This window comes from Mauremys reevesii, linkage group 11 (assembly GCF_016161935.1).
Source record: "Mauremys reevesii isolate NIE-2019 linkage group 11, ASM1616193v1, whole genome shotgun sequence".
NCBI lineage: Eukaryota > Metazoa > Chordata > Testudines > Geoemydidae > Mauremys > Mauremys reevesii.
In genome coordinates, this window is record NC_052633.1 from 4,442,788 (window position 1) to 4,452,585 (window position 9,798).

General features: G+C 52.7%; 1 protein-coding gene across 1 annotated transcript; it reads left to right on the plus strand.

Moving 5' to 3' along the window:
* Window positions 1–3,951: 3,951 nt before the first annotated feature.
* Window positions 3,952–9,230, plus strand: LOC120374348. Its single transcript, XM_039493820.1, has 7 exons — window positions 3,952–3,998; window positions 5,847–6,349; window positions 6,777–6,874; window positions 7,234–7,356; window positions 7,831–7,910; window positions 8,352–8,457; window positions 8,932–9,230. Exons 2-7 carry the CDS (start codon window positions 5,848–5,850, stop codon window positions 9,124–9,126), a joined length of 1,104 nt encoding a protein of 367 aa, XP_039349754.1. The 5' UTR covers window positions 3,952–3,998; window position 5,847; the 3' UTR covers window positions 9,127–9,230.
* Window positions 9,231–9,798: the final 568 nt, after the last annotated feature.

The following is a 9,798-nucleotide window of genomic DNA, read 5'->3' on the forward strand; positions in this document are numbered from 1 at the left end:
CTTTTACAGTCTAGTCTCCTTCTGGTCTGGGTCCAGCAATCACTCACCCCCCCTGTAGTTACTGTCCTTTGTTCCAGTTTCTTTCGGGTATCCTTGGGTTTGGAGAGGCTCTCTCTTTAGCCAGCTGAAGACAAAATGGAGGGGTCTCCCAGGGGTTTAAGTAGACTGTCTCTTGTGGGTGGTGGCCTCCTCTCTCTCCTATACAAAGTCCAGCTCCAAGATGGAGCTTTGGAGTCACATGGGCAAGTCACATGTCCCTGCATGACTCAATTTTTACAGGCAGCAGCCATGGCTTACCTGCTACCTTGAACGCCCTCGTAGACTTCTTATGTGGATTGAGCCTCCCAAGATCCATTGTCTCTAAGTGCTTCTTGATTGGGCACTTAACTTGCACATTCCTTTCTCAAGAAGCTGCTCAAATGCTTTACAGAGGCTACTTAGAAATCAAGCAAGTATACAGCCAATATTGCTAACTTCAAGTACAAAAATGCTACATGCATACAAATAGGAGGGGTGTATTGAGTAGATCATAACCTTTACGTAGATATATTACATGGCATGTGTAGCATAAAACATATTCCAGTTATATCATGTATACATTCATAAGCATATTCCCATGAAGCCTTATGGGGTTCACCGTCACCCGCAGTTCCCCCTTTAGTTCAGTACCAGTCTATCAGAATCTCATGACAAACCTCGGCAATGTAAAATAAGACTCTAGCTTTCAGGCCATTTTTATTTATCTGCTTTCATCCGCCTCTGTCCCTATATATCTGTACATATGTTAAGTCTTACAATAAAGCCGATTTTGTGTTAGGAGATCCTAGCACCCCATTTTGCGCTCATGCTCCTCCCTCTTGATCTCGGCAGAATTGTTTGCCTCTCCGCTGACTTTCCTCACTTAACCAGGCAGTGCAACTGCATCATATTTGCAAAATACAATTGTTAAAGTACAGGAAATGAAGCTGTGGCGTTGAAACAGAGGATTGGGGGGCGGGGGGGAGAGAAATACATTCATTAACTTGGCATGGATCACAGGCCTGTGTTTTCACACTCATTCAGGAGCTACAGAGGAGACTTATTAAACAATGCCCCATACCATACATGCCCTATGGGCTGCATTTTGTTATCTGGGGCCTGTGCCGTTGTGTTTTAAGCACAGGAGCTACCAGAACATCCGCGGATTAACAAATGGGATTGATGCATAAAAGGAAGTAGGAACAGGAGAAATTCTTTAGAACAACCCTGCCCCCACCCCAACAAAAAAGGTTTGATTTATTGGTGCATTAAGTTCTTTGCTTATTTGAATGGCCACACCTCTGCAAAGACCAAACAAATCACATTCCGATGCTGTGATCTAATTCGAGTTCATGCAGTTTGCAAGCAGGCAGGTTTCATGGTGAATCCCATCAGCTGAGCTGGTGAGCTGTTCAAAATGGCAAGCTGTAAAGTTGAAAACCATGAAAGGATTCCTGGATACACAAACCAGAAGGGCTGTGGTCATTTTTTCTTTAACGACTGGCTTACAAATTGCGGGACACAACGGCTGATTTATGCAGCTTAACTACAGTTACACAGTAATTTCCATGAGAAACATCCTCGCCTCTCAACGCTGCAGTGCACTTTCAATTCTGGAACAGGACAAGCGCCCATAAAGTAACATTTCCTCGCCAAGGCTCCGCTGGCATGGAATATCCCACCCGCTATGACTAGTTTAGCAGTATCTGTGTCTATTGCCACTGTAGCCAAGACCTTTAGAATCCAGCTTTTCCAGCTGAGCAAAGCATATCCTGAGGTTTTGCCCTGATTCCGGTCTTCAGTGTAGCTGGTCTAATACAGTCCCGTTGTAGACAAGGTAAATGGTGTGTTGAACTGGTGTAGCTTATCTCTGCATGAAACCAGGCTAAGCTACACTGGTGACAATTAGCAGCATTACCTTGTTTACACTGGGGTTTTGCAATGGGGCCTGGAAACAAGCCAGATCTCTCAGTGTAGAGCAGTAGTTCTTAACCCAGGGCCCAATCAGCACACAGCTGCAGCCCATGTGACATCCTCAGAGCCATTCAGGTAGTATATATGTTGTGTGGATGCGGCCCACATAACACAGAGAGCTGCATGTGCAGCTCACAATGGTAAATACGTTGAAAACCACTGGTGAAGAGGGAGCCATAGAGAGGCTGGTGGGATATAATTGGTTAAATAACCATGTTACAGTATGTTAGGATTGGTTAGTTAAATGTCAGTACAATGACTGGTTAAGGTCTAGCTAAGCAGAACTCAAGTTTTTCTATGTAGTCTGCAGTCAGTCAGGAAGTAAGGGGGGGATGGGAACAGGGGCTGGGGGTGGGGGAATTGGGATCATGTTTTGCTAAGGGGGGAATGAGAACAGGGAATAGGAACAGGGACACAGGCAAGGCTCTGTGGTGTCAGAGCTGGGAAGGGAGACACTAAGGAAGGAAACTGGAATCATGCTTGCTGGAAGTTGACCCCAATAAACATCAAATTGTTTGCACCTTCAGACTTCGGGTATTGTTGCTCTCTGTTCATGCGAGAAGGACCAGGGAAGTGAGAGGGTGAAGGAATAAGCCCCCTAACATTTCTCAAGGATTAATTCTTGAAAATAAATATCAGTGAACTGCAACGCAATATAAAATCACTGCCACTAACGTGGGTGGGTGATCAAATACTAGCAGAGCGGTAATTAATGCTGAGGACAGGGCAGTGACGCAGAGCAATCGGATCCCGTGATAAGCTGGACCCATTCAAAGAAAACAAGTTTGAAAAGAACCAAAGGAAAGGTCCTACACCTAGCAGCAAAGCATGCAGGCCACACCTGCAGAATGGGGAAGTGTATCCAGGAAAGCACTAACTGTGAAGAGGATTGAGAGGCCATGCTGGGCAAGCCATTCAACATGAGCACCCAGTGTGATGCTGTGGTGCCTAGGCTAACGCCATCATTGGCTGGATGTCAAGATCAGTGTGGAGCACTGGTAGGTGACGCACCTTCGGTAAGACTGATCCTGGAATACTGCATCCAGTTTTAAGGCCCGCTTTGAAAAAGATTTTGAAATATTGAGATGGGGCAGCAAAAGCAATGAAACGTTTTGAGGGCTGGAGAAAATGCCTGCTAGTGAACTAGTGAAAGAGCTCAGCATGTTTAGATTATCAAAAAGATCAGGAGGTGATGTCATTGAAGTGTTGAAGTGACTTCATGGAGAGAAAATAGCTGATATTAAAGGGCTCATTAATCTAGCAGAGAAAAGCATAACAAGTCCCAGTGGCTGGAAACTCAAAAGAGACCAATTCATATTAGAAATAGGGCACAAATAGTCAACAGTGAGGATGAATCACCAAAGGAATAAACTAGAAAGGGAAGTGGTGGGAATTCCCATTTCTTGAGGTCTTCTAATGAAGACTAGATGCCTTTCTGGAACGTGTTTAGTCAAAAACTAGCTACTATGCTATACAGAAAGCAAGTGATATGCAGGGTGTCAGATTCCATGGTCTAATTGTCTCTTCTGTCCATAAAGTCTACTAATTTATGAACAACTGAGCGTAGCATGGGGAAGAGCGCCTCGTGTTCTACTGTATAGTCGGTGTCATCCCCACAATGAAGAGTCATTGAGTGGGGTGATCCAGGAAAGCAGCACAAACATCCAATGTGGCTGGACAGGGGCAGGACATCAGCACTGCGGGGGAGGGGTGGGTGTGGCAGTGACATCACAAGGGCCTTTGGCAGGACCTCAGCCTATTGGACAAAGGTGGTGGGAGGCGATGATCTCACAGAGAGCTCTTGACATCATCCAGGCAGGACAGGGGTGCACGACAGGGGCAACCTTGAGATCCCTGTGGCTTTGCTTCAGCTGCCTCCATCTCGAGGTCTCTCCTTGAGTACCGAGATAATTCACTTTACCTACGTGAGCGTAACGAGGACCCTCTTCAGAGTTCTCTTCTTCAATTATTGATTTTGCCAGAAAACAGACGTCCCTATATAGAAGGTAAGAGCCTCTGAAAGATTTGGAACCTGTTCAGTCTGATCCATCAGGTGCCGGCTGATTTTTAGGAAAGGAAAACACTAGATTGTGGGGGCAGCATTTTATTTCTGACCTAGGACTTTGTCCCTTAGAATCACTGGGGACATTGGGGTTTCTCCTTTTTGTTTTCCCTTTTCCTGTCTCTCCTCCTTTCTCTTCTTCTCTTGCATCTTTGTCCTTTCCCCCTGCTCTCCTTTCACCACCAGGACCTGTGTGTGCATGTGGAGTGGGGGCAGGGGTGGGGGTTGCGCCCAACTCTCCTTGCGGGAGGCCCTCCCAAAGATGTGGCTGGAATAGTGCTCTAAGAGTGACTCCTCCGGTGGTGACCTCGACAGCTGGTGAGACCTCTCCGCTTTCTGAGTCTCAGAGTCTCAATGCTGATTGGGCTGAGCATGGGGCTATTGTGAGGAGGAGACTCAGGTCCTTGTTACTCTTTTAAGACCAAGGAAATAAGCCAGAACCAAACGTGTTTGTTTGCTCTTGCTGCTTTTCTCCATTCATTGTCTTTGAGCAATTCATGATTCTCTCTCTAATGGGCTAGTTCTTCTAAACTACTTACTGAATCATTAGCTTTTATAAAGCCACATGCAAACCCAGCCTGCCAGTAACAGAGGAGTCAGGCGGCACCCTACAGAATGGGGACAGTCCGCTGGAAAGCTGTGACTTGAAAAGGATTTGGGGGCCATAGTGGATGAGCTGCTCACCATAATCTGTCAATGTGAAACTGTGGTAAAAAAGGTTAAAGCCATTCTTGGCTGGATAGAGTAGTGAGTATGGAAAGGGAAGTGATCCAGCATTGGTGAGCCTGAAACTGGAATGTTGAATCCAGTTCTTGTGTCCACATTTTGAATATTATGTTAAAAAAATTAGAGAGGGTGCAGAAAAGATTCCTAATTGAGTGATTATATCCTGGGCTATATCACTGCCTCTGTGGGGGTTGTTGTCTGTTAGTTAGAACAGGAGTCAGGACTGTTGGCTTCTCTTTCTGGCTCTGTCCCCACTTTGCTGTGGGACTCCTTGGGTAGGTCCAAGGGGAATAGGGTGGATTCTCTAACTCCTGGCAGCAGTGAGCCTGGGTGAGGATGGATGCTCAAGCTGTCTGCGAAGGAGAAAGGGATGTTTCCAGGTGTTGAACGTCAAGAATTCTAAACTTTGCTAAAATGGCAAGTGTAGAGAAACAAGAAAGAGTTGGGGCCAAACTTTAACCATTGTCTTCTTTAAAGCCCATTCGGGATGTGAGGCCCAGAGAGCCCAGTCCCACAGATCAATAGGCAGCAATGGAGCCAGGAGTGACACTCCTCTCAAAGGCAGGGGAGCGGACACTAGGGCCTGGGTGCGATTGCCAGCTGTGGGAGGGAGTGTGCAGCAGTGGTTAGGGAAGGGGTCCATCCATGGCTCTGACACTCGGTGTGACCCTGAGCCAGTAGCTGAGGCCTGTTTGCCATCAGTAGGGTCGGGGTCCCATGGCTACAGGCCATGGGGGTTGGGAGGCTGCAGGAAGGTGTGTAAAGTGCTGGCATGTCAGGATCCTGGAGGGAGCTGCTTGTCCAGAGTAACCGATGGTCTTTGGGACTGACCCCATTGCTCTAAAAGGATGAGACTTCCTGGATCTAGCAGCAGCAGCAGGGATGACGAGGGGGAACGTTGAGGGGGAGCAGATCACGCAATGAACTCCTGCCAGTGTGTGTAGCTTGCACTCCCTGCGCTCCTATGGGGGGAGAAGGGGCTGCTCTGGTTGGAGCAGGGCTGAGGAGGGACCGAAAAGGCCCAGGAGTGACCCCAGACTCACACCTGTTCCCCGCTCGATTCCAGGATGGCCAAGCTCCTGCGGAGGTTCAGGAGGAAGGCTCTGCAGGTGCCCCCAGAGCCTTCGGGAAGGAGCGGCCATCTTCCCAAGGGGCAGAGCCACCTCTCCGTCCCCGCTGGCGGGGAAGCAGCTCCCATCCAGGCCAGAAGGCGGAAGTTCCCAGCCTTCTGGAGAACAAAGCCAGCTCCCGGCGCAGGCGCCGACCTGGGAGAGGCCCCGACCAAGCCCAGGTGGAGTTGGCTCAGGATGAGGTTTTGCGGACAGGACCCAGCCCAGGAGGGGCGCCGGGCAGGGAGGCTCTGGGGCCTGTTATGTGGGCAGCAGCGGCCCCAGGAGCCCAGCCGTCATTCCCAGCAGGGGGCATCGCCCTGCCCGGGCTCTGAGGATCTTTCAGCCCCCTCAGACCAGGAGCTAGAAGATCCCAGCACCATCAGCTCAGCACGGGACAGCAGCAGTGCCTGGGGCTCCAGCAGCAGCGACGCCTCTGGACGCTGCTGCTTTGTTCCAGGTGAGGAGCCAGGCTGGGCTGAGGGAGGGGTGAGGACGGGGATGTGAACACCCTGGGCCCAGACACTCTCCCAGTGATATGGCGGGGGGGGGGAGTCCCCAGCCCAGGTGTCTGGCCTGAGCCACGTGAACCCCACTGACACCAGCAGCAGTCACACAGCTGCCCCTGCAGCAAGGGGAGCTGGGGGTGGGGGCATCAAGAGCTGCTGCCACTTTGTCCCTTGATGCTCCGGGGCTGGGGGAGTCGGCACCTCCCGTGGAGTCCTGGACAGTGTGAAGGCAGCCCTGAGAGGGAGGTGTGGGGCCCGATCTGCCCTGGGTGCCTGAGGTGGGAAGGGGGGTCCTTTATCCTGCGCTCCCCACCACACCCCTGTCCTTCCCCCAAGGGGCAGCAGACATCCCCCTGTTCCCTTCTCTCCCGGGTGCAGGGACCCCCACGGAGTCAGCGGCGGAGGAATGGCTGGAGATGACCACAGAGGAAGCTGCTCTCAAGGTCATCGGAGAGCAGCTCCAGGGCAGAGACAAGGTACAAATGTTCCCCACCTGGGCTGGAACCAAGATTGTCCTGTCCCTTCCCAGCATCCCCACCCCCTGCCGAGGGTCTTGTCCCTGATGATCCACCACCCCTAATGGGGCCCTTGTACATCCCTGATGTGGGACCCCCAAGATGGGGGTGTTTGTCCCACAACAGCCGAGGTCTCCTCCCCCCACAGGCACTGTCCCAGTTCCCAGTCCTGCTTGTGTAGGAGTCGTGGGGGATTTGGACACGAGGCGGCTCCCCACAATCCCCCATTGAGGCCTGAGCCCTGGAGCTGGTGTGGGTGGGGAGGAAGGTCCCTAGCTAACAGGTTCTCTCTCACTATCCCCCACTCCCGGTGGGTACAGGATGAGGGGCAGCAGCTCAGGTTCCTGCGGGCCATCTACCCCGCGTGTCTTGCTGCACAGGACAGAGGGCAGGACACGCTGGAGCCGCACTGCTGCAAGGCGGCTGTGGTGGAGAGGATTGTGGTGAGTGAGACCCGTCATCCGGCAGCTGGAGGGGGGAGAGAGATGTGGGATTGGCCGGGGTATGGCCGGGCTAATGGGTGGGGGGGGTGGGGGGGGGGGCAGCAGAGGGCAGGGATTGCTGGGGCTGAAGGCAGGGAGAAGAGAAGGGAGAATTGTGAGATTGGGCAGTGGGGGAATTGTGGGGCTGGAGGGCAGCTGTGACTGGGGGACAAGGAATCACATGGTCCCAGCTCGGTCGTGGGGATGGTGCTGAATGGGGAAGGTTTGACAGGGAGGAGGGAAGAAGGGGATTGGGACTGAGCTGGGCAGGAATCCTGAAGGGGACCAGTTTGCTGGGCAGGAAGAAATGGGAGGAGCGGGAGGTAGTGGGGGATGCTGCTGGCCATGTGGGGCACTGGCTGTGTCATCTCCTCACGGGAGGTGTCAGCAGGGCCCGAATCTCTGACGCCCTTTGTCTCCTTCAAGGCCTCACAGGAGCTCATTGAGGAGCTTCCTAAAGACTCTCCACCCAGCGAGATCCTCGCCAGCTGCCTGGCTGCTGTGGGCAACCTCAGGTACCGAGACAGCCCCCTCCTCCCCACTCCCACCTGCCCTCCGCTGGCTCCCCTAACCCCAGTGCTGCTCAGGCCCAAGGCTGGGAGACTGTCCCTCCCACTCCCAGGTCGCTCACCTCCCAGGAGTGGCTCCTCTGGCAGAGCTGGTGGGGCGGGAAGGGTCACTCTGTCCTGGCTGGGCTCTTCTTTCACCCCACTAACATTGCAGGGGCCTTGGGGAGGGGCTCACTCCCGGGCTCAGATACAGGAGGGGCAGCAGGCTCCAGGGACCTGCCCTGCCACTGTCTGTCTGTGACGCCTCGGCCTTGTCATTCCCTAGCTCAGTGCCTCAGTTTCCATTCTCGCCAGCCTGTGCCTGTAGCCCTGTGGTTTCGTGTCCGTGTTGGCGACAGTCCCACTCCCGCACTGCGCAGTCTAATACCAGCTCCTCTCTCTTGCCAGCACCATGAAACCAGCCCTTGAGCCTGAGCTAGAGTCCCGCCTCTTGCAAGCTGCCCTTGGCTCGGTCTTCACCCTGGGCACGGAGACGGACGCCACCGACATCCAGGTACATCCTCCGCCTCTTCCAGAGTGGTCCTTGTCCGGGCTCCCTTGATTCGCTGGAGCTCCAGATTTAGGGGTGGGGTAGGCAGAGATGGAACAAGCTGTAGGGTTGGATCCTTCCCTCCAGAGGATTACCCCCTTCTTTCTTTCTTTCTTTCTTTCTTTCTTTCTTTCTTTCTTTCTTTCTTTCTTTCTTTCTCTTCCATATGCCGTGTTTTGCCCAGCAGCCCAGCTACCATCCATAGCAACTTGGCTGTATCCTACTCTTCCGCCTACAAGGCCGTCTGCAGAGACCTGCTAAGCTCATGGATCAAAGATCCAGGTGTCATCAATCCTTGCTAATTGCCTGCAGTGGGACATGAATGAGCGAGGCCAGGAGATGTGTTTGGGAGTCTCACCAGTGCTTCCCAGAGAACCCTCTTCCCATCCTGTGGCAGGGGTCGGCCCAGTTTCCCTAACTCTGACCCATGCTTTGCAGGCGCTACACAAAGTCATGCCAGAGCTCCTGGATGCTGTGCTGGGGAACCTGCTGGCAGAGTCCCCAGACGCAGGCAGGCTCCACTTCATCTTGGAGGTGAGTCCCATAAGGAGGGGTGGGAACCAATTTTACCGTAACTCTTTGGGGGCTGGTAAGGAGAGACTGGCAGATCCAGTTTCTATTCTGTCCTCCTAGCTGGGTCCCCATTGGGGCGTCCTTGGCTGGGGAGGTCAGTGCAATGCAGTGTCAGGTCCTGCTTTCTTGAGGGACAGAGGAAGGAGCTGGGACATCAAGCCAGAGCTCTGTCTGCTTCTGTTGAACACTAATCACAGGGCCCCTGGTTGTCTTGGGGAGTGAGAGTCTGAAACCCCCCCTTCCCCCACCCCCCCAACACACACACCCCACGAGTTTCCAGAGATGGTTCTCAGAGAAGAGGCACACGCTCCTTCCTAGAGAAACAGGAGGAACCCAGGGAATCAGCCCTTCTCTCTGATATGCTCTGAAATTCCTGGGGGGATTGTGCTCTCAGTGACTCCTTACATCCCACCAAGGATTTTAGTGGCAGGGAAGGGCGAGGATTCAGTCTCCTTTCTGGTGAACTCTTCAGGAATCAGGAGCTCTGGGAGGATGGGACCAATCTAGAGAGACCCTGACAAGTTGTGACCTGCAGGATACAAGCTGCGTCCTGGGGGAAAGAATCCCCTTCTAAAGCTCTGTGATCAATGACTCAGCTATTCTCTCTGTGCATAATGTCTCGGGCCCCTGGGGCTGGGGCGGGGGATGGGGCTCATTTGCAAAGCACCACCTGCCCATTCATCCTGACCTGCCTCCTTTCCCCACAGCATGTCAACCGCTGGATCGTGTCCA

Excerpts from the sequence above, each read along its gene's own strand:
- LOC120374348 (XM_039493820.1), top strand. The coding sequence starts at position 5,848 with ATGGCCAAGCTCCTGCGGAGGTTCAGGAGGAAGGCTCTGCAGGTGCCC. Across the intron at positions 7,357-7,830 it reads CTGTGGTGGAGAGGATTGTG|GAGCTCATTGAGGAGCTTCC; the intron begins GTGAGTGAGACC and ends AAGGCCTCACAG. Across the intron at positions 7,911-8,351 it reads GCTGCTGTGGGCAACCTCAG|CACCATGAAACCAGCCCTTG; the intron begins GTACCGAGACAG and ends CTCTCTTGCCAG.